This window comes from Hyperolius riggenbachi, chromosome 2, assembly GCF_040937935.1.
Source record: "Hyperolius riggenbachi isolate aHypRig1 chromosome 2, aHypRig1.pri, whole genome shotgun sequence".
NCBI classification, from domain to species: domain Eukaryota; kingdom Metazoa; phylum Chordata; class Amphibia; order Anura; family Hyperoliidae; genus Hyperolius; species Hyperolius riggenbachi.
Window position 1 is genome coordinate 342,374,722 of NC_090647.1, and position 25,318 is coordinate 342,400,039.

Sequence of the window (25,318 nt, forward strand, 5' to 3'; positions counted from 1 at the left end):
GAAATGATTGACCACTCTGGCACCTTTCTTTCAGGCCGGAGGCGGAAGTCATCCCCAAAACCTCTCGTGCTTAGCGAGGCCAAGAAGCAGCTTATGATATTCAGACTACCTCAGGTCCTGCGGCTGCATCTTAAGCGTTTCAGGTAAGATCAATAATTGCTACTCAGTTGTTTGTCTGCTCAGTTTGCCTTGTATTGAAATGCTGATTAAACCCTAAACAGAGCCGGTTCTAATGGCTCACACCATGCACATCTGCAACAGTTAACGCTAAATGCAGTTTTTCATCTCAAACTATTGGTCATGTTACCTGTGGCTAGGGATAAAAGCGAATAAACAGGGCTGCCATAGGAGTGTTCTCATCTGCACTGCATGATTAAAGAAAGGGTGCTCAGATCAGGCAGCACCTGATTAATATATGGCTGCAACAAAGGCTTCACAGAAAAGTTAGATACATGGTATGCTGTAACTTCTCTAGCACAAATACAGCAGGAGCTGAAACCCAAATGCAAAAGATCTTGGTTCCACTTATTGCAATGCAGGCTGTCCCCAAATTGTGGTTATGAGAGAGAGCGAGAGAGGCTAGGAGAGAACACCTTTGCAAAGTGACTTGGGAGTTATCTTGCCTGAAATGTATGTTTTGAATGCAGGGGGTTAATGACTACATAACATGTACTTTGTTCCTATCAAGCTTTTAACGGAACATGACAAGTTGCCCCAGGGGAATTTGGAAAAACCTAGTACAGTATAGAAAATTAAAAATGAAAGTTTATTTTAGTATTACGCATGAACACCAGTGTTATACTGTATATTTATATACAAGCTACCGCCTTATAAACACACACTGGGTAAAGACTTGGGCACCCGGAGTCACCCGAAAAAATAGCAGGCACAGAGGCTTCCCCTATGCAAATTGCAGCATTACATAGCAAGCACCCTTATTTTCAAGGCACCTGGGGTGCCCTTTTTGCCGGCTTCAGCCAAAGAGATCAGCAGGACTGACAGATGACTGGTACAGCCACCCATGTCTTTGTCAGGTGAAATTTAAATCTCAAGCTTTGCATAAATGAAAAAGAGAATTGCACGATTCTGATATGACTGGGTGGTTATTTTAAACTTTTCTCCATGCAGTGAAGCAAAGGTTTGCCTATGCTTGTCCTGTAAATATCCTCCTCTGCTGCTCCTATGGTATGGTTTGTATTTTTGTCTCAGCTGCTATCCTTTCACCTTTCTGATTTACTCTTTGGTTTCTGATTGTTGTCATTGGGTAAATCTACCAAGGAATAGCGATGCAGCTAAATTGAAACCTTTACAGGTGACAAAGTTGAACACCAGGTTCTCTTTGTACTCTGCACCACCTATGACACAGAGGGTTTTGCACCCATTTATGTATTGTATTCAGGTGGGTGCTACACATATTATGGTGATGTAGCCTTTAAACTTCATGCAGTGGCTTAAAGGTGGTTGACTTCACTGTTCAAATACACACACAAGTCTGATGTGAGGCAGCACACCTTCCAAAGCACACTTTAAATCCTCCTATATAGAATGCAAAAGTTTTTGACTTCTTGCACAGCCCATTTCCTAAAGTGTACCTGAACTGACATATATAGTTTTTTTTTTTTTTACATAGTTATTTTGGTTGAAAAAAGACATGCGTCCATCGAGTTCAACCAGTACAAAGGACATGAGATAAATATAAGGATATAAAGAACTAATTCTACTAAGAAATTATTCGAATTAAGTTTTTCTGTTTTCATGTATAGCAACTGTTAACAGCACTACTGTAGTTTTTATCTATGCAGAATAGGCAGTAAAACGAAATTTGGACAAACTAGATATCCTGAAAACTGGCAGACAACACAGTTTTATCTTACCAAACACACAGGAGATACTCACTTCCCAAACAGTTCTCTGCTGCTTATATAAAGCCTGCAGGCTGCTTGTAAGCCAATCAAGAAGTGCACATACACATTACACCTAGTCTGCAGTGATTAATTCAAACAGAAGCTGAGCTACTCAGCTAGTCATAGGAGAGGGTTTCAGTTGCATATAGACAATGGCTATATGGCCAGCAGGGGGCACCAGCGTGCAGGATATACCCTCTCATCTGCCCCCCTCCTAACTAAACTGCATGGGAATCTACATTAAAATTTAAAAACAATAATGGTGCACAAGCCAGCCTGGGGCCCCAGGAACTCTCACTGCCCGGGGCCCCAGAACCAGCATGCAACACCATATGTGAGCGCAGCCAAGCCCTGGATCTGCCACACCCAGGAGCTTGTCCCCAACTGCTCTGAAACTTACCAAACACACAGGAGATACTCACTTCCCAAACAGTTCTCTGCTGCTTATATAAAGCCTGCAGGCTGCTTGTAAGCCAATCAAGAAGTGCACATACACATTACACCTAGTCTGCAGTGATTAATTCAAACAGAAGCTGAGCTACTCAGCTAGTCATAGGAGAGGGTTTCAGTTGCATATAGACAATGGCTATATGGCCAGCAGGGGGCACCAGCGTGCAGGATATACCCTCTCATCTGCCCCCCTCCTAACTAAACTGCATGGGAACACAGTTTTATCTGACTGAAGAAACAACGCTGATAAGGTTTTAGTGATGAAAATTTCAAAGGGTCATTACTTCTGTTTTGTTTTGCAGCAGAGTCTTTACTTCTGAGATGATTTTACAGCAGAGTTCAGTCATTAAAATTAAGATCTTAAACCGAAATTAAAAATTATGAGATTCTATGTTACTAGTGTTCTATTTACCATTAGTTAAACACATACAATTAAATTATTTTAAGTTTATTTTCAGTTCAGGTTTGCTCTAAGGCAACATGGTCACTGTTGGTCACATCATTGTAGGAAAGTATACTGTACATACGGAAAGTATTCATAACGCATCACTTTTTCCACATTTTATTATGTTATAGCCTTTTTCAAAAATTGATTAAATTCAATTAAATTCATTGCAGTGAAGCATAGCGATGGCCGCATCATGCTGTGGAGATGTTTTTCAGTGGTAGGAAGTGGGAGACTAGTGAGGATAAAGGGAAAGATGAATGCAGCAATGTACAGAGACATCCTGAATGAAAACCTGTTTAGTAACTCAGACTGGGTTGATTATTCATCTTTCAGCAGGACTGTTCCTAGCTTTATCAGTCCGCTGACAGTGCGTACACACTCACTACTGTCTGCTGAAAGTCTGCCCAGCGGGAGGGTCCGATGGATTCGTTGAATTCTGTAGTGCGTGTGTACGCACCTTAAGCACACAGCCAAGATATCAAAGGAATGGCTTCAGGACAACTCTGAATGCCCTTGAGTGGCCCAGCCAGAGCCCAGACTTGAATCAGATTGAACATCTCTGAAGAGATCTTAAAATGGCTGTGCACCACCGCTTCCCATCCAACATGATGGAGCTTGAGAGGTGCTGCAAATAGGAATGGGCAAAACTGAACCAAGATTGGTGTGTCAGCTTGTGGCATCATATTCAAAAAGACTGGAGGTTGTTATTGCTGCCAAAGGTGTATCAACAAAGTAATGAGCAAAGGCTGTGAACTTTTGTGTACGTGTGATTTCTCTCCATTCCATTTTGGAATAAGGCTGTTACGTAACAATATGTGGAAAAAGTGATGCGCTGTGAATACTTTCCGGATGCACTGTAGATCTTATATATAACTGATCTACAATCACCTTGCCTTAAAGGGGTTCTGTGAGGTCTGGAAGCATTGGCAGTGTACATAAGAACAATGTCAAGTATGTTTTTTTTTTGTTTTGTTTTGTTTTTTTTGTTTCGAAGATATGCTGACTTATACTAAATGTGCATCTACACCTGTTCATGATGTCTGCTTTCCTGGAACGTTGCTTAACCACTTGATGACCCACCCTTTACCCCCCCTTAAGGACCAGCGCTGGTTTGATTGATCTGTGCTGGGTGAGCTCTGCAGCCCCCAGCACAGATCAGGGTGCAGGCAGGGAGATCAGATTGCCCCCCTTTTTTCCCCCCTATGGGGATGATGTGCTGGGGGGGGTCTGATCTCTCCTGCCTGCTGTGGGTGGCGGGGGGGGCACCTCAAAGCCCCCCTCCGCGGCGAAATTCCCCCTCCCTCTCCTACCTGCTGCCTCCCCCTGGTGTTCCGGGCTGCACAGGACGCTATCCGTCCTGTGCAGCCAGTGACAGGATGTGGTCTGTCACATGGCGGCGATCCCCGGCCGCTGATTGGCCGGGGATCGCCGATCTGCCTTACGGCGCTGCTGCGCAGCAGCGCCGTACAAATGTAAACAAAGCGGATTATTTCCGCTTGTGTTTACATCTAGCCTGCGAGCCGCCATCGGCGGCCCGCAGGCTATTCACGGAGCCCCCCGCCGTGATTTGACAGGAAGCAGCCGCTCGTACGAGCGGCTGCTTCCTGATTAATTAGGCTGCAGCTGGCGACGCAGTACTGCGTCGCTGGTCCTGCAGCTGCCACTTTGCCGACGCACGTTATGAGTGTGCGGTCGGCAAGTGGTTAATATACAGTTAAAAAAAAAAAAACCTATAGCCCTTCTTGGCAGCACCATTCAGCAGTAGAGCCTCAAGTGATTTCATAGGGAGCGTGACTGATAAAAGCAGTATGAGCTTATTATCTATCAAAATTTTGTGGCATGTGTATAGAAGAATTGTTTAGTAGATATTTTAATTATGGAACTATTTCACGCAGCTGTAAGATTTATATACTGCTGTCATTTCATACAGGTGGTCTGGCCGTAATCACCGTGAGAAAATTGGAGTCCATGTGTTTTTTGACCAAGTGTTGAACATGGAGCCATATTGCAGAGGTGCCCTATCTCCCACAGATCCAGGGACCTATCAGTATGACCTCTCTGCAGTGGTGATGCATCATGGTAAAGGATTTGGATCTGGCCACTACACAGCATACTGTTACAACACGGAGGGTGGTAAGTACAGCAAAAGAAGACTGTATGTGACAAGAGCAGCATATATGGCCAAACATATATGGCCATGTATTGTATTGCCATATAGAGTGAGTGCACGTCAACTCAAAACTTTGGGCTCGTGAGAAAAAGTGCTGTTTTGTGTGCAAGTCAATCAGTGCAAGATCCAATTTTACAGTAAGCAGATGACTTAAAGTTAAACAAAAATGCCCATTTACTTACCTGGGACTTCTTCCTGGTCCCTTGACGTCATCCCACATCCTGCTGTTGCTCCGGTGTCCCCCTCCAACGCTTGATGCGTGGCTTGGTGCTGTGCGCATCATCTATTGGCTCCCGTGGCCAGGAGTGCACTGCGCTAATTGCTACTGCGCATGAGCAGAGCACTCCTGGCCACTGGCCAACTCGTCAGCCAGACTACACAGGAGGGGGGGGGGGGCGACTAAGGAACAGCTGAGCACGGGATGATGGTGAGGGACCAGGAAGACTTCACGGGGCTGGAAGAAGCCCCAGGTAATTAAATGGGCTATTATTTTTTCTTTTTTTTTTCTTTTGGTTCACTTTAACCACTTAAGGACTGGGCTATCTTTCTGTGATCTGTGCTGCGTGGTCTCATAGCACAGATCACTTTGCAGGCAGGGCGACCAGACTCCCCACCCCCCCCCCCACCCCCTTTTTTCCCCACTAGGGGGATGTCCTGCTGGGGGGGTCTGATCGCCGCCGGCTACCTGCGTGTAGCGGGGGGAGGGCTCCTCAAAGCCCCCCTCTGCAGCGATTCCCAGCCTCCTTCTCTTTCCCTCCCTCCCCTCCTCTTTCTGGGCGGCACAGGACGGCGATCCGTCCTGCGCCGCCTCTAATAGGCTTTAGCCTATCAGATGCCAGCGATCCCCGGCCAATCAGAGGCCGGAGGTCGCCGATCTCCTTTACGGTATGATGTAAACAGCAGGGATTTCTTCCCCGCGTGTTTACATTTTGCCTGCGAGCCACGATCAGAGGCTCGCAGGCTGTTCGTGGAGACACCCTCCGTGAACTGACATGGAACATGGAAAACCACAAACGACCAGGCGCCGCCTATCGGCGTTAGCTGGTCGTTAAGTGGTTAAAACCTGTAGTTACCATTTGTTCAAACAGACTTAATCTTAGAAAAAGAATACAAAATTATGAATATAGAGTGGGACATGTTTCATGTTCTTACAGTCTGGGGCTCATATGCAATTATAGAAAAAAATTCACGTATATCTGGTTGCCCCATGTATGCTTTCTGTGCCACTTTTCCAATATTAAATCTGGGGATCACCACTTTAGTGCAACCTTTTTGACAATTTCTATACAAGAACTAGAAAGTAGGTCTAGGCACATCTTTTTAAGTGATCCACTGTAGAAAAGTTTATTACACACATAATCTTGGTGACATCAAATACTAATGCTGGGGATACACTGTACGTTTCTGTACCGTGTATCGACCAGCTGATCCGGCCAGCTGATAATATTCAGCTGGCCCGATCAAGCCGCTCGACCCCCGCCCGCTCCATTCCCGCCTGCGGACAATGGCAGGGAATCGAGCGCTGATAAGGAAGCACCGGCGGGGACGAGCGCTAATCGATCCGCGGGGACGCGGCTGGGGTCGATCCGGCGGCTTAGTCGAGCCGCCGGTCGACCCGTGTATTCCCGGCATAAGGAGCCAAAACAGTACAAATATCTAAAATGCGCAGAAAAGATAATAAATTAATACCACATAGGGGCCAGCAATTCACTGCACTTTCATTGGCTTAACTTGCTTGCAGGAGGGGCGGTCATCCAGACTCAATTCGTCCCTGCAGTCAAGCGCCCACCTGCTGATCATTCAAACAGTCATCCATGCCATCCACTTGCATAAAGCAGATGCCCCCCCCCCCCCCCCCCCCCCCCCCCTACAGGGGATAGTCCATAAACAATAGCCAAAGTTTTGCATATATTGTTGGCCGGCAGAACAGACAGTATATTCAGGGTTTCTCAACATGCGGTACGCGTACCCCTGGGGGTACGCCAGACCATTGCAGGGGGTACGCACAGACCCTTGTTACCCATGCCAAAAAATCTATTTATCTCCTCCTGCTCAGCGCTGCTTTTTACAGCTCCCCTACAGCTCTGTGCAATGTCCAGTGCTATACGTTAGTGATTAGATAACACAAAGTTCAAACAGAGGAGAGAGGAACTATAGCAGCACCCCTACCAGGCAGAATGAGCTCGTCCACCAGTGCCGCCACCTCAGGAATGTGGAGGAGGAGAAGAGAAGAGAGAGATACACATTACCACGTGCTGCAATAACGGAGACAGACAGTGACAGAGCAGCGTGAGTTGAAGCTGCTGCTTATTTGTGTGTGTGTTCTGCTGACTGTGTAATGTTTTATGACTGTTTGTATTGCTTGTGTGTGCTGACTGTGTGTGTATATGTGTTCTACTTGTGTGTGCTGTGTGTGTACTGCTTGTGTGTGCTGACTGTGTAATGTTTTATGACTGTTCGTTGTGTGTGTGTGTGTTCTTCTTGTGTATGCTGACTGTGTGTGTGTGTGTGTGTGTGTGTGTACTGCTTATGTGTGCTGACTGTGTAATGTTTGCTGACTGTTTGTACTGCTCTTTTGTTCTGACTCTTGTGTGTGTGTGCTGACTGTTTGTGTGCTGTGTGTGTACTGCTTGTGTGTACTGCTTGTGTGTGCTGACTCTCTGTGTGTGTGTGTGTGTGTGTGTGTGTGTGTGTGTGTGTGTGTGTGTGTGTGTGTGTGTGTGTGTGTGTGTGTGTGTGTGCAACAAATACAGCAGCAGCACTGAGTGGTAAGCATATACTTGCAGTCGGCAGCGTCACTCTGATCCACTTCACTCGAGCGCTTCATATGTCATGCCCGCACGGTGAGGGTAGAGATATCACCATTCAGCTCTAAAGGTACTTTACCCTCCTGACGCTGGGCAACCCGGATAGGTTCTATACGATCTTCACCTTGCCAATCTTGGCGTGGATGGCGGCGAGTCACGTGTTCACATGCACGGAACTTGATGGCCCCTCCTACCTACGCATTTCGCGTCATCTGACGCTTCCTCAGGGCTCATATGCAATTAACTTTTTCTCCTGAATGTATTCCTAGGTGATATTTTCACACCTTGTTGTTAAAATGCCTTTTAACCACTTAACCTCCCTGGGGGTAAGCCCGACACAGTGTCAGGCTAGCCGCCTCAGGGGATCACATGGCCCCGGGAGGATTGTTTAAAAAAATAAAATGTGTTCTATATTGTTAAGCTAGCACTTGGCTAGCTAAATATGGTCCCCCAAGTGCCTCCGGTCCCCACCGATCGCCGCTGTAATTTGTACCCCACAGGGATCCCGCGATGGCGCAGCCTCCCAATCCGCTCCAGGCTTCGCTATGGGGAGGATCGGGACTGCGCATAACGCCGATGACGTCATGCCTGATCGTCGCCATAATGACGAGTGAAGCTGCGGCTTTCGCGGGATCGTGGAGGGGTAAATATTGCTGGCGGCAATCGGGGGTTTAGTTAGGTGCTGTGGGGCTTGTGGGGTATAGTTAGCTAGCAAAGTGCTAGCTTAGGCATATAAATTTCATTTTATTACAAAAAATCCTCCCACGGGCGCAGCCTCTAAAACTGCGTACCGCCAGGGATGTTAAGTACCAGCGGTCTCTGCCCTTTAAAGACCAGAAACCGTTGGATACCAACGAATCGCCGCACATACCTGCAGCAACCGCCATCCACAACGCACACCCGGAACCTCAGGCCACCCTCTCTGCCGTCTCTTATGACGGTAGAGCTCTGTGAGCTGGTCAGGAGCTGCTTTCATTGGCTCCTGACCGTGTGATCAGTGTAAGCCAATGGGAGTTGCTTACATTGATTGACAGGGTCAGAAGCCAATAAAATCGGCTCCTGACCTGCTCACAGGGCTCTGCTGTCATAGAGATGGCAGGGCGAGTAAGCTACGGTAGGCAGAGAGTGACGCGATTGGCAGGAGCGGCGAGAACGCGTGGCAGCGGTGATATGAAATCTACGCCCTGGCAGGTATTAGGGGATCAAAACGGAATAGATTTTAATCACCGCCATCCGTAAGCGGATAGACCTGCCAGCAAGAACATTCTCATTAAAATGTTGACAGTCATTTTTAATACTTTTTTTTTTGGGGGGGGGGGGGGGGGGGCTGTGCATGTGTTAATTTGTGCTTCAAAAATAATCTTTCTATCTTTTATAGTTTTTGAAATATTCAAGTTTTTATAAAGGTCAAAAGTTCACCATTGCTATGTTGTAGGGAGTGAACTTTTGACCTTTATGAAAGTGTGAATACCTCAAAATCTCCCTTTTTTTCAGTCCAGGTCATAGTAAAGAAGAAAATGGCAGATCTGTTCACAAAGTAAATTTTTTTTTTTTTTTTTTGTTCAGACAAATGAATTTCGACTTTACATATGGTTTAATGATATTATATTAAAGTTAGATTGAAGCGGAAAAAAAGACATCAGGTGTACTTATACTTCACATGACTGTAAGTACCTGAATGTGTCCACTGCAGTACACATGGATTCACACAGAGAGAGGGGCAGTGCGGTTCTGTCTCTTTCACCCCTTTACACACTCCAAGAAGTTGTGGTCCACCATGAGCTTGCTGGGTACTCTGAAACTCCAGGGTTTTCAAATCCTACCCCATAGAGCCACATTAATCCATTCCATGCACTGATCCGAAACAGTCTGTATGCATGTTGCATTAGTTTGCTCTGCAGTATTAATAAGCTGGCACATCATGATAATAAGGAAAAGCCGGCACCATCTATTTATATTCTTCTGCTCTTTTATTGCATAGAGAAATCCCAGCAGTTAAAGCAACGTTTCAAGGTTGCACACCTCTTTATCAAGCTTGCTGGAAGTCAAATACACACTAAACTTGAACACACATCATTATAAATCATACATGATTAGCAGCAACCAATAAAATTCAAACCTATCTGCCCCAATCATAACAGTCCTAAGCTGCCGGACCTGATGAACTTCTATGTAGCTGCTATGATAGGTTGCAGTATTGTGGAACCACCCACCTGTTAAGCCCCACATAGCCTGACCAAACACCGTCATCCTGTGTCCACCGGACGTCACAGCGAGTCCTACCCTCCACCCATGGCGTACCTGATAGGATCCCCGCGTGTAAATACACAATGGGCGGCGCCCAAGCTCTGTCCCAGCGTGTCTCGGCGGATACTATGGAGACGTGAGCGGCTAACAGCCGCTGACGTCACCAGCTGGAAATGAGGAGGACGGCACCGCAAGCCAATCGGAGCCCTCCTACGTGTATGCGACGTGGTTGTCGCCTAGCAACAATAGGAAACATGCTGCCAGAGCGGCGCATTCATTACCCATAGCTGTTTAGCATAAGTAAAGAAAAAATAATCCTAGAAATAAGGAGAATAAATGAAGGGGCGGGGGGAAGAAACAAATGGCAAGGATATAACAAAAATAATATATATAGAGAAGAGAGGGGGAAGTATATACAGCCAAGAAGAGGTCACACATAATTCTTTCTAGCCATCATCCAATCTCAAAATTCTTTATATAATATCAGCCAATATAATACTAGCTAATGCATTACACATGGATAAGGATAAGGCTGGGCACAATGGAGCCCAACGGGAGTCAAGAAAACATAAAAAAATACGAAAATTAACTATAAAAAAAGGTAACAAATCAAGCTCTCTATTAAGTCCTCTCGGCTCCATTGTGTCCAGCCTTTTAATCCAATGTGCCTCTCTCCAAAGTAATTTCTTCAAACGATCACCCCCTCTCCATAATGGTGCTATCCTTTCAATTACCATAAATCTAAGCTGACTAACATGATGACCTGCATGTGTAAAATTATATGCCAGTGCCTGATCCGTTAACTTTTCTCTAATTGCATGTTTATGGGATGATAAGCGGTTTTTAAAGAGACTCCGTAACAAAAATTGCATCCTGTTTTTTATCATCCTACAAGTTCCAAAAGCTATTCTAATGTGTTCTGGCTTACTGCAGCACGTTCTACTATCACCATCTCTGTAATAAATCAACTTATCTCTCTCTTGTCAGACTTGTCAGCCTGTGTCTGGAAGGCTGCCAAGTTCTTCAGTGTTGTGGTTCTGTGATGCATCTCCCCCCTCCAGGCCCCTCTCTGCACACTGCCTGTGTATTATTTAGATTAGGGCAGCTTCTCTCTTATCTTTTACAAGCTGGATAAATCCTCCTCTGAGCTGGCTGGGCTTTCACTTACTGAGGAATTGCATACAGGCAGAGCTGTCTGTACTCTGCAGGAAGAAACAGCCTGACACTTCAGTGGAAGATAGCTGCAGGGGGAAAGAAACACACAAATGATCTCTTGAGATTCAAAAGGAAGGGTGTATACAGCCTGCTTGTGTATGGATGTATTTTCTATGTGTGGAAATACTGTACATCAACCTACTTCCTGTTTTGGTGGCCATTTTGTTTGTTTATAAACAAACTTTTAAAAACTGTTTTTAACCACTTTTAATGCGGCGAGGAGCGGCGAAATTGTGACAGAGGGTAATAGGAGATGTCCCCTAACGCACTGGTATGTTTACTTTTGTGCGATTTTAAGAATACAGATTCTCTTTAAGTTTTTGTGTGGTCTGTCCAATATATAATAGGCCACATGGGCACTTTAAAGCATAGGCCACATGATCTGAATCGCATGTATGCCACCCCCTGATCGTGATTTTAGTGCCCTGATGGGGATGTAACAATACAGGGCCCTTAATAACGGAACTGCAATGGACACCCTCGCCTTTGTGTATATGTTATATTAGTATCTGTATTCAGGTCTGCATGTACTAAATGATCTCTCAATGTAGGCGGTCTTTTATAAGATTTAAGAGGGGGATTCCTAAAATATTCAATCTCGGGAAAACTATCAGATAGCAGATGCCAATGACGTCTGATAATCTTGGAAATGCCAGGACTATGGCCTCGATTCATCATTGTCTTTGAGATAACTTTTTCCAGTTTGTTAAATTACCGAATTCGAAGTTTAGCGATTTCTAGTTGTATTCATCAAGGTTTTTCGGCATTCGGTGTGAATTCGATAACAATTCGGTAAACATTCGGTAACGTGTCGATATTTCCATTTTACAGCGGTAATTTAACACAAGGCCATAAGATTCCCATGGAATTGTGGGTAAAAGGCAGTCCTTTGAGCACTACGTAGCAACATTCTGAATAGGGCTTAACCACTTGAGGACCCACCCTTTACCCCCCCTTAAGGACCAGCGCTGTTTGATGGGATCTGTGCTGGGTGGGCTCTGCAGCCCCCAGCACAGATCAGCGGGCACGCAGAGCGATCAGATCGCCCCCCTTTTTTTTCCCCCTATGGGGATGATGTGCAGGGGGGGTCTGATCGCTCCTGCGTGCAGGCTAGTTGCGGGGGGGGCACCTCAAAGCCCCCCCTCCGCGGCGACATTCCCTCCCCCTCCCTCTCCTACCTGTCCCCCCAGTGATCCGGGCTGCACAGGACGCTATCCGTCCTGTGCAGCCAGTGACAGGACGTCCTCTGTAACATGGCGGCGATCCCGATCGCCGATCTGCCTTACGGCGCTGCTGCGCAGCAGCGCCGTACAATGTAAACAAAGCGGATTATTTCCGCTTGTGTTTACATTTAGCCTGCGAGCCGCCATCGGCGGTCCGCAGGCTATTCACGGAGCCCCCCGCCGTGAATTGACAGGAAGCAGCCGCTCGCGCGAGCTTCCTGATTAATCAGCCTGCAGCTGGCGACGCAGTACTGCGTCGCTGGTCCTGCAGCTGCCACTTTGCCGACGCACGGTATAAGCGTGCGGTCGGCAAGTGGTTAACACCTGGACCAGGATTCTGGAAGTGGTTGGGACAATCTCACAATTTGATAGGAGCCTTTTCTAAAAAATTATAGTGCAGCTAGCAGAAATAGTTAACCCTGGCACTGCCTGTGTTCTCTTACAAGATGATTCAAGAGAAATGCAGATGTCGTGTTATAGCAAATAAATCTATTCTCTTACAAATTTATATGGTTGCAGACCTTATTCTTGCCCTTCTGCGCCTTTGAATCACTCTCAGCTGATACATAACCACTTCAAATGGCTCCATCTTCTCTGTCAGCAATGATCTGACAGGAATAACGACAGAGCAGTGAAGGAGATAACTAATCCTAAATGTAACGCTAAACCACGCCCACTTTCTTTTTCATGAATTGCACTTTCTTCCGTTTTAGCGAATCGTTAACGAATGTTCGCTAACAGCTGTAGATAACTTTGATGAATCCTGAAATGAAGTTAACAAATTCGGTATTTTACCAAACTGTAAAACAAATTTACTAAGTGTTGATGAATCGAGGCCATTGTGTGTTAAATTTAGTAACAAAAGGAATGCGATTTTGAATCTGCTGTCTATTCCTCTGTCCTGTTACTTCGTGCATCTGCTCTAGTGCGAGCCCTCTGTAAAACTTGAACTGGATACCCCCTATTCTCAAATCTATTCTGCATCTCATCAAGTCTAATCCTCCGCGTGGCCTCATCCTCAACAATATGCTGAATCCTTTGACTGTAAGTACCTGAATGTGTCCACTGCAGTACACATGGATTCACACAGAGAGAGGGGCAGTGCGGTTCTGTCTCTTTCACCCCTTTACACACTCCAAGAAGTTGTGGTCCACCATGAGCTTGCTGGGTACTCTGAAACTCCAGGGTTTTCAAATCCTACCCCATAGAGCCACATTAATCCATTCCATGCACTGATCCGAAACAGTCTGTATGCATGTTGCATTAGTTTGCTCTGCAGTATTAATAAGCTGGCACATCATGATAATAAGGAAAAGCCGGCACCATCTATTTATATTCTTCTGCTCTTTTATTGCATAGAGAAATCCCAGCAGTTAAAGCAACGTTTCAAGGTTGCACACCTCTTTATCAAGCTTGCTGGAAGTCAAATACACACTAAACTTGAACACACATCATTATAAATCATACATGATTAGCAGCAACCAATAAAATTCAAACCTATCTGCCCCAATCATAACAGTCCTAAGCTGCCGGACCTGATGAACTTCTATGTAGCTGCTATGATAGGTTGCAGTATTGTGGAACCACCCACCTGTTAAGCCCCACATAGCCTGACCAAACACCGTCATCCTGTGTCCACCGGACGTCACAGCGAGTCCTACCCTCCACCCATGGCGTACCTGATAGGATCCCCGCGTGTAAATACACAATGGGCGGCGCCCAAGCTCTGTCCCAGCGTGTCTCGGCGGATACTATGGAGACGTGAGCGGCTAACAGCCGCTGACGTCACCAGCTGGAAATGAGGAGGACGGCACCGCAAGCCAATCGGAGCCCTCCTACGTGTATGCGACGTGGTTGTCGCCTAGCAACAATAGGAAACATGCTGCCAGAGCGGCGCATTCATTACCCATAGCTGTTTAGCATAAGTAAAGAAAAAATAATCCTAGAAATAAGGAGAATAAATGAAGGGGCGGGGGGAAGAAACAAATGGCAAGGATATAACAAAAATAATATATATAGAGAAGAGAGGGGGAAGTATATACAGCCAAGAAGAGGTCACACATAATTCTTTCTAGCCATCATCCAATCTCAAAATTCTTTATATAATATCAGCCAATATAATACTAGCTAATGCATTACACATGGATAAGGATAAGGCTGGGCACAATGGAGCCCAACGGGAGTCAAGAAAACATAAAAAAATACGAAAATTAACTATAAAAAAAGGTAACAAATCAAGCTCTCTATTAAGTCCTCTCGGCTCCATTGTGTCCAGCCTTTTAATCCAATGTGCCTCTCTCCAAAGTAATTTCTTCAAACGATCACCCCCTCTCCATAATGGTGCTATCCTTTCAATTACCATAAATCTAAGCTGACTAACATGATGACCTGCATGTGTAAAATTATATGCCAGTGCCTGATCCGTTAACTTTTCTCTAATTGCATGTTTATGGGATGATAAGCGGTTTTTAAAGAGACTCCGTAACAAAAATTGCATCCTGTTTTTTATCATCCTACAAGTTCCAAAAGCTATTCTAATGTGTTCTGGCTTACTGCAGCACGTTCTACTATCACCATCTCTGTAATAAATCAACTTATCTCTCTCTTGTCAGACTTGTCAGCCTGTGTCTGGAAGGCTGCCAAGTTCTTCAGTGTTGTGGTTCTGTGATGCATCTCCCCCCTCCAGGCCCCTCTCTGCACACTGCCTGTGTATTATTTAGATTAGGGCAGCTTCTCTCTTATCTTTTACAAGCTGGATAAATCCTCCTCTGAGCTGGCTGGGCTTTCACTTACTGAGGAATTGCATACAGGCAGAGCTGTCTGTACTCTGCAGGAAGAAACAGCCTGACACTTCAGTGGAAGATAGCTGCAGGGGGAAAGAAACACACAAATGATCTCTTGAGATTCAAAAGGAAGGGTGTATACAGCCTGCTTGTGTATGGATGTATTTTCTATGTGTGGAAATACTGTACATCAACCTACTTCCTGTTTTGGTGGCCATTTTGTTTGTTTATAAACAAACTTTTAAAAACTGTTTTTAACCACTTTTAATGCGGCGAGGAGCGGCGAAATTGTGACAGAGGGTAATAGGAGATGTCCCCTAACGCACTGGTATGTTTACTTTTGTGCGATTTTAAGAATACAGATTCTCTTTAAGTTTTTGTGTGGTCTGTCCAATATATAATAGGCCACATGGGCACTTTAAAGCATAGGCCACATGATCTGAATCGCATGTATGCCACCCCCTGATCGTGATTTTAGTGCCCTGATGGGGATGTAACAATACAGGGCCCTTAATAACGGAACTGCAATGGACACCCTCGCCTTTGTGTATATGTTATATTAGTATCTGTATTCAGGTCTGCATGTACTAAATGATCTCTCAATGTAGGCGGTCTTTTATAAGATTTAAGAGGGGGATTCCTAAAATATTCAATCTCGGGAAAACTATCAGATAGCAGATGCCAATGACGTCTGATAATCTTGGAAATGCCAGGACTATGGCCTCGATTCATCATTGTCTTTGAGATAACTTTTTCCAGTTTGTTAAATTACCGAATTCGAAGTTTAGCGATTTCTAGTTGTATTCATCAAGGTTTTTCGGCATTCGGTGTGAATTCGATAACAATTCGGTAAACATTCGGTAACGTGTCGATATTTCCATTTTACAGCGGTAATTTAACACAAGGCCATAAGATTCCCATGGAATTGTGGGTAAAAGGCAGTCCTTTGAGCACTACGTAGCAACATTCTGAATAGGGCTTAACCACTTGAGGACCCACCCTTTACCCCCCCTTAAGGACCAGCGCTGTTTGATGGGATCTGTGCTGGGTGGGCTCTGCAGCCCCCAGCACAGATCAGCGGGCACGCAGAGCGATCAGATCGCCCCCCTTTTTTTTCCCCCTATGGGGATGATGTGCAGGGGGGGTCTGATCGCTCCTGCGTGCAGGCTAGTTGCGGGGGGGGCACCTCAAAGCCCCCTTCCGCGGCGACATTCCCTCCCCCTCCCTCTCCTACCTGTCCCCCCAGTGATCCGGGCTGCACAGGACGCTATCCGTCCTGTGCAGCCAGTGACAGGACGTCCTCTGTAACATGGCGGCGATCCCGATCGCCGATCTGCCTTACGGCGCTGCTGCGCAGCAGCGCCGTACAATGTAAACAAAGCGGATTATTTCCGCTTGTGTTTACATTTAGCCTGCGAGCCGCCATCGGCGGTCCGCAGGCTATTCACGGAGCCCCCCGCCGTGAATTGACAGGAAGCAGCCGCTCGCGCGAGCTTCCTGATTAATCAGCCTGCAGCTGGCGACGCAGTACTGCGTCGCTGGTCCTGCAGCTGCCACTTTGCCGACGCACGGTATAAGCGTGCGGTCGGCAAGTGGTTAACACCTGGACCAGGATTCTGGAAGTGGTTGGGACAATCTCACAATTTGATAGGAGCCTTTTCTAAAAAATTATAGTGCAGCTAGCAGAAATAGTTAACCCTGGCACTGCCTGTGTTCTCTTACAAGATGATTCAAGAGAAATGCAGATGTCGTGTTATAGCAAATAAATCTATTCTCTTACAAATTTATATGGTTGCAGACCTTATTCTTGCCCTTCTGCGCCTTTGAATCACTCTCAGCTGATACATAACCACTTCAAATGGCTCCATCTTCTCTGTCAGCAATGATCTGACAGGAATAACGACAGAGCAGTGAAGGAGATAACTAATCCTAAATGTAACGCTAAACCACGCCCACTTTCTTTTTCATGAATTGCACTTTCTTCCGTTTTAGCGAATCGTTAACGAATGTTCGCTAACAGCTGTAGATAACTTTGATGAATCCTGAAATGAAGTTAACAAATTCGGTATTTTACCAAACTGTAAAACAAATTTACTAAGTGTTGATGAATCGAGGCCATTGTGTGTTAAATTTAGTAACAAAAGGAATGCGATTTTGAATCTGCTGTCTATTCCTCTGTCCTGTTACTTCGTGCATCTGCTCTAGTGCGAGCCCTCTGTAAAACTTGAACTGGATACCCCCTATTCTCAAATCTATTCTGCATCTCATCAAGTCTAATCCTCCGCGTGGCCTCATCCTCAACAATATGCTGAATCCTTTGACTGTAAGTACCTGAATGTGTCCACTGCAGTACACATGGATTCACACAGAGAGAGGGGCAGTGCGGTTCTGTCTCTTTCACCCCTTTACACACTCCAAGAAGTTGTGGTCCACCATGAGCTTGCTGGGTACTCTGAAACTCCAGGGTTTTCAAATCCTACCCCATAGAGCCACATTAATCCATTCCATGCACTGATCCGAAACAGTCTGTATGCATGTTGCATTAGTTTGCTCTGCAGTATTAATAAGCTGGCACATCATGATAATAAGGAAAAGCCGGCACCATCTATTTATATTCTTCTGCTCTTTTATTGCATAGAGAAATCCCAGCAGTTAAAGCAACGTTTCAAGGTTGCACACCTCTTTATCAAGCTTGCTGGAAGTCAAATACACACTAAACTTGAACACACATCATTATAAATCATACATGATTAGCAGCAACCAATAAAATTCAAACCTATCTGCCCCAATCATAACAGTCCTAAGCTGCCGGACCTGATGAACTTCTATGTAGCTGCTATGATAGGTTGCAGTATTGTGGAACCACCCACCTGTTAAGCCCCACATAGCCTGACCAAACACCGTCATCCTGTGTCCACCGGACGTCACAGCGAGTCCTACCCTCCACCCATGGCGTACCTGATAGGATCCCCGCGTGTAAATACACAATGGGCGGCGCCCAAGCTCTGTCCCAGCGTGTCTCGGCGGATACTATGGAGACGTGAGCGGCTAACAGCCGCTGACGTCACCAGCTGGAAATGAGGAGGACGGCACCGCAAGCCAATCGGAGCCCTCCTACGTGTATGCGACGTGGTTGTCGCCTAGCAACAATAGGAAACATGCTGCCAGAGCGGCGCATTCATTACCCATAGCTGTTTAGCATAAGTAAAGAAAAAATAATCCTAGAAATAAGGAGAATAAATGAAGGGGCGGGGGGAAGAAACAAATGGCAAGGATATAACAAAAATAATATATATAGAGAAGAGAGGGGGAAGTATATACAGCCAAGAAGAGGTCACACATAATTCTTTCTAGCCATCATCCAATCTCAAAATTCTTTATATAATATCAGCCAATATAATACTAGCTAATGCATTACACATGGATAAGGATAAGGCTGGGCACAATGGAGCCCAACGGGAGTCAAGAAAACATAAAAAAATACGAAAATTAACTATAAAAAAAGGTAACAAATCAAGCTCTCTATTAAGTCCTCTCGGCTCCATTGTGTCCAGCCTTTTAATCCAATGTGCCTCTCTCCAAAGTAATTTCTTCAAACGATCACCCCCTCTCCATAATGGTGCTATCCTTTCAATTACCATAAATCTAAGCTGACTAACATGATGACCTGCATGTGTAAAATTATATGCCAGTGCCTGATCCGTTAACTTTTCTCTAATTGCATGTTTATGGGATGATAAGCGGTTTTTAAAGAGACTCCGTAACAAAAATTGCATCCTGTTTTTTATCATCCTACAAGTTCCAAAAGCTATTCTAATGTGTTCTGGCTTACTGCAGCACGTTCTACTATCACCATCTCTGTAATAAATCAACTTATCTCTCTCTTGTCAGACTTGTCAGCCTGTGTCTGGAAGGCTGCCAAGTTCTTCAGTGTTGTGGTTCTGTGATGCATCTCCCCCCTCCAGGCCCCTCTCTGCACACTGCCTGTGTATTATTTAGATTAGGGCAGCTTCTCTCTTATCTTTTACAAGCTGGATAAATCCTCCTCTGAGCTGGCTGGGCTTTCACTTACTGAGGAATTGCATACAGGCAGAGCTGTCTGTACTCTGCAGGAAGAAACAGCCTGACACTTCAGTGGAAGATAGCTGCAGGGGGAAAGAAACACACAAATGATCTCTTGAGATTCAAAAGGAAGGGTGTATACAGCCTGCTTGTGTATGGATGTATTTTCTATGTGTGGAAATACTGTACATCAACCTACTTCCTGTTTTGGTGGCCATTTTGTTTGTTTATAAACAAACTTTTAAAAACTGTTTTTAACCACTTTTAATGCGGCGAGGAGCGGCGAAATTGTGACAGAGGGTAATAGGAGATGTCCCCTAACGCACTGATATGTTTACTTTTGTGCGATTTTAAGAATACAGATTCTCTTTAAGTTTTTGTGTGGTCTGTCCAATATATAATAGGCCACATGGGCACTTTAAAGCATAGGCCACATGATCTGAATCGCATGTATGCCACCCCCTGATCGTGATTTTAGTGCCTTGATGGGGATGTAACAATACAGGGCCCTTAATAACGGAACTGCAATGGACACCCTCGCCTTTGTGTATATGTTATATTAGTATCTGTATTCAGGTCTGCATGTACTAAATGATCTCTCAATGTAGGCGGTCTTTTATAAGATTTAAGAGGGGGATTCCTAAAATATTCAATCTCGGGAAAACTATCAGATAGCAGATGCCAATGACGTCTGATAATCTTGGAAATGCCAGGACTATGGCCTCGATTCATCATTGTCTTTGAGATAACTTTTTCCAGTTTGTTAAATTACCGAATTCGAAGTTTAGCGATTTCTAGTTGTATTCATCAAGGTTTTTCGGCATTCGGTGTGAATTCGATAACAATTCGGTAAACATTCGGTAACGTGTCGATATTTCCATTTTACAGCGGTAATTTAACACAAGGCCATAAGATTCCCATGGAATTGTGGGTAAAAGGCAGTCCTTTGAGCACTACGTAGCAACATTCTGAATAGGGCTTAACCACTTGAGGACCCACCCTTTACCCCCCCTTAAGGACCAGCGCTGTTTGATGGGATCTGTGCTGGGTGGGCTCTGCAGCCCCCAGCACAGATCAGCGGGCACGCAGAGCGATCAGATCGCCCCCCTTTTTTTTCCCCCTATGGGGATGATGTGCAGGGGGGGTCTGATCGCTCCTGCGTGCAGGCTAGTTGCGGGGGGGGCACCTCAAAGCCCCCCCTCCGCGGCGACATTCCCTCCCCCTCCCTCTCCTACCTGTCCCCCCAGTGATCCGGGCTGCACAGGACGCTATCCGTCCTGTGCAGCCAGTGACAGGACGTCCTCTGTAACATGGCGGCGATCCCGATCGCCGATCTGCCTTACGGCGCTGCTGCGCAGCAGCGCCGTACAATGTAAACAAAGCGGATTATTTCCGCTTGTGTTTACATTTAGCCTGCGAGCCGCCATCGGCGGTCCGCAGGCTATTCACGGAGCCCCCCGCCGTGAATTGACAGGAAGCAGCCGCTCGCGCGAGCTTCCTGATTAATCAGCCTGCAGCTGGCGACGCAGTACTGCGTCGCTGGTCCTGCAGCTGCCACTTTGCCGACGCACGGTATAAGCGTGCGGTCGGCAAGTGGTTAACACCTGGACCAGGATTCTGGAAGTGGTTGGGACAATCTCACAATTTGATAGGAGCCTTTTCTAAAAAATTATAGTGCAGCTAGCAGAAATAGTTAACCCTGGCACTGCCTGTGTTCTCTTACAAGATGATTCAAGAGAAATGCAGATGTCGTGTTATAGCAAATAAATCTATTCTCTTACAAATTTATATGGTTGCAGACCTTATTCTTGCCCTTCTGCGCCTTTGAATCACTCTCAGCTGATACATAACCACTTCAAATGGCTCCATCTTCTCTGTCAGCAATGATCTGACAGGAATAACGACAGAGCAGTGAAGGAGATAACTAATCCTAAATGTAACGCTAAACCACGCCCACTTTCTTTTTCATGAATTGCACTTTCTTCCGTTTTAGCGAATCGTTAACGAATGTTCGCTAACAGCTGTAGATAACTTTGATGAATCCTGAAATGAAGTTAACAAATTCGGTATTTTACCAAACTGTAAAACAAATTTACTAAGTGTTGATGAATCGAGGCCATTGTGTGTTAAATTTAGTAACAAAAGGAATGCGATTTTGAATCTGCTGTCTATTCCTCTGTCCTGTTACTTCGTGCATCTGCTCTAGTGCGAGCCCTCTGTAAAACTTGAACTGGATACCCCCTATTCTCAAATCTATTCTGCATCTCATCAAGTCTAATCCTCCGCGTGGCCTCATCCTCAACAATATGCTGAATCCTTTGACTGTAAGTACCTGAATGTGTCCACTGCAGTACACATGGATTCACACAGAGAGAGGGGCAGTGCGGTTCTGTCTCTTTCACCCCTTTACACACTCCAAGAAGTTGTGGTCCACCATGAGCTTGCTGGGTACTCTGAAACTCCAGGGTTTTCAAATCCTACCCCATAGAGCCACATTAATCCATTCCATGCACTGATCCGAAACAGTCTGTATGCATGTTGCATTAGTTTTCTCTGCAGTATTAATAAGCTGGCACATTATTGTATTCCAGCAGTTCTAAAGGTGCGTTTACCTTAAAGGGACAACAAAGGGTGATTTGCTTATTCAGCAGAGATGCATTGTAGGACACCTCCAAGCTCACTCCAAACCGAATAATCACAAATCCCTTCTTTTTTAAGAAGGCCAACTTCTGTTTTGCGTAGCATTTTAGTAAGGAGGCTGTTTGATCCATTTTAGCCCCTTACACACTCTTATGGGTTCTGGTTCACCGTGAGCTCGCTGGGCAATCTGTAATTTATTTATTGTATTTATAAAGCGCCAACATATTACGCAGAGCTGAACATTAATTTAGGTTACAGACAATATTTAGGGGTGACATACAGCAATTTGACAATACAGGAATACAAGAAAACCAGATCACACACCATAGTATGAGTACCAGGTAATGCTTAGTCAGTCACTGGATGGAGCATGGAGATTAGGCAAGTTAGGTTCACTCAGATGCATAGTATGGGTTCACAGTAATGGAGGTGCAAGATCAGGTAGGACACAAAAGGAGGAGGACCCTGCCCAAAGGCTTACAATCTAGAGGGAGAGGTAAGGACACGAATGGTAGGGGACCAGAGTTCAGCTGTAGGTTTAGAGCACTTGTGAGGGGTAGTAGGCCAGAGTGAAAAGGTGAGTTTTGAGGGCTTTCTTGAAGATGTTGAAGGAGGGGGCTGCCCTAATGGGTGGAGGTAGGGAGTTCCATAGTGTTGGAGCAGCTCTTGAGAAGTCCGGGAGGCGTGCATGGGACTGGGTGATGCGGGGGGCGGTTAGACGAAGTTCATTGGAAGAGCGGAGTGAGCGGCTAGGTGTGTACCTCTGAGTAAGATCGGAAATGTAGGTTGGACAGGTTTTGTGGACAGATTTGTAGGTCAGACACAGTATCTTGAATCTGATTCTGGACTGGATAGGAAGCCAGTGGAGGGATGCTAGGAGGGGATCTGCCGTGGTGGAGCGATGGGAGCAGTGGATAATTCTGGCTGCCGCATTCATGATGGACTGCAGTGGGGCTGTTCAGGTCATAGGGAGACCAGACAGCAGAGCATTGCAGTAATCAAGGCGGGAAATTATTAGGGCATGGATGAAGAGTTTGGTGGTGGCAGAGGTCAGGACAGGGCGAATCTTACAGATGTTACGAAGGTGGAAGTTGCAGGACTTTGTGAGGTTTTGGATGTGGGAAGTGAAGGAGAGTGCGGAGTCCAGGGTGACACCCAGACAGCGGGCTTGAGAGGTAGGGCGAATGGTAGTGTGGTTAACAGTGACATGCACATCTGGAAGGTTCGTGGATGGCCGGGGTGGGAAGATCATAAATTCCGTTTTGTCTAGATTTAGTTTCAGGAACCTAGCGGACATCCAGGAGGAGATGGCTGATTAATGTGAGGTGAACCTGTTGGCAATACTGTCTGCCTGGGCTCGCTATAGAACCTTTCCAATGTCAGGACTGCTGAATAAAATTACAAATGTTTTTTGGCATGTGAGACATTGTAATTGATAGTGTATTTACCTGCTTGCATACAGTTACTATTTACTAGTTTACTCTTTTGTAGTACATAGCTTAGATTTCCAATGTTTTTCTGTGTATAATGTATGCTCTGTTTACCTCTAGGTTTCTGGGTCCATTGCAATGATTCCAAGCTGAACATGTGCTCTGTTGAAGAGGTGTGCAGGACACAGGCCTACATCCTTTTCTACACCCAGAGGAGTAAGCCACAGAGCGGTGTACAAAGCAGCAACATACCAAGTGATGCAGGGATCCCTGATCTTCTTTTCTCACCTCAGGCTCCGTCCAGTACAGAGGAGAGCAACAGGCGGATAACCATACCCTGACACCACTAGCACTAGCAAAAATACTGGCTTTTTTCCTACGTTCTTTTGTTGGGGGTGTTTTTAAATATGTAGACTGATTCTTAGCTGTGTTTTTTATCATCTTGTCAGAGTAGCACCAGACGACTTGCAGTGTGACCAGTAGGTCCTCCGAAATGGAACTTGGCAAATGGCTCCTACGTGTGTCTGCATGGTGGGGAAATTACACCGTCCTCCAAATTTGTCTTTAGGGCAGAAGTTATTGCTAAAGATCTAGGGTTGGTTACCTGATTTTTGTATGTTAAAAACTGCCTTTTTTATCTCTAGAATGTACAGGATATAGATTGGAGCCTCTCAAGCATTCATCGGTGTGATGAGTGTCACATTAGCCTTTTAATTAAATTATTAGCAGCTATAGTGATTTTGTGGAGTAGCATTCAATCATCAGTCAGGTGTCTGCTATATGGTAGATGCTCATCTTTCTAAACCTGAAACCTGGCCATTCTGATGCAACTTATTCATTTGTCTGTATCTCCACTCATGTTCTTCACAAGAACAAACGTCAGCTTTTTATGGCAACATCCAATAGGCTGTACCATTTCTAGATAAATATATATTGTGCCTTCATTGTGGCATCAGAACATTTGTGGCAAACATTTCTCAAATAGACATTTGTACTGTGGAAATTCGAATCAAATCTGAAAGGATAAGTGCAGTTATCCTTGCCGCACTGTCTGAATACAGCCACGCTTGCCTCATATGAATGGAGGCCCCACTTCTCCCTGCTTAGTAGTGTTCTCAATGCACAAAACCTTGATAATTTCAGCAACCAGTTCTAGAAGCCCAGAGAGTACAAAGGGAGGACAGGGTACCTTTATTTGCATTCACTAGGAAGGAGAGAGTCAGGGCTGGTGCACGTCTAGAGCGCTTCTGAGCACTTTTCAAAACGCTAGCGCTTTGAAAACCGCTTGGCTAATGTATTTGAATGGCATGAACTACACGAGTGATGTGATTATTTTTTTTTCCAAACGCAAGTCCTGCAGCATTTCTGAGGCAATTCTGCCTCAATGTTAAGCATAGGAAAGTGGAAAATCACTCAGAAAAGCTCTAGAACAGAGCGATTTTCCAAGCGGTTTGGGTTTTGTCTTTTACAAAAGCTGTACACTTCCAGCTCTACTGTATAAAAACTAAAAACATGCTACACCAAAACGCTCCAAAAACTGCTAGGCATAACTAGAAAATCGCTAGGCACATGCCTAGAAACTCTTAGAAAAATCACTTCTAAAAGCGCTGAGCATTTGCGATTATGCTAGCGCTTTGTGCACCAGCCCTCACTATCTTACACTTTCTCGGGTGATCACAGGATTACTGAGCAAGCAGGCATAGTGGAGAAAAAGAGCCCTGTGTTTTATTTTCTTTGCTTTCTGAGCCCCCTGGTGGTTGGAAGATGCCAAGCTTGGAGGAAGCAGGTAAGCCCAGACAGGGAGAAGTGGGTCCATTCAAGTGAAGAGGTTAAAGGGATACTGTAGGGGGGGGGGGTCGGGGGAAAATGAGCTGAACTTACCCGGGGCTTCTAATGGTCCCCCGCAGACATCCTGTGTTGGCGCAGCCACTCCCAAATG

General features: G+C 45.5%; 1 protein-coding gene across 5 annotated transcripts in view; it reads left to right on the plus strand.

Moving 5' to 3' along the window:
- USP49 (ubiquitin specific peptidase 49) overlaps positions 1–24,113 on the plus strand; it is a 104,480-nt gene extending 80,367 nt beyond the window's left edge. For all 5 annotated transcript variants that reach the window (XM_068269487.1, XM_068269485.1, XM_068269483.1 and 2 more), the window contains 3 exons: positions 35–143; positions 4,733–4,935; positions 23,500–24,113. In XM_068269487.1, coding sequence (XP_068125588.1) covers positions 35–143; positions 4,733–4,935; positions 23,500–23,720 — 533 coding nt within the window. In that variant the 3' untranslated portion in view covers positions 23,721–24,113. The remainder of the gene's footprint in view (positions 1–34; positions 144–4,732; positions 4,936–23,499) is intronic.
- The last annotated feature ends 1,205 nt before the right edge of the window (positions 24,114–25,318 follow it).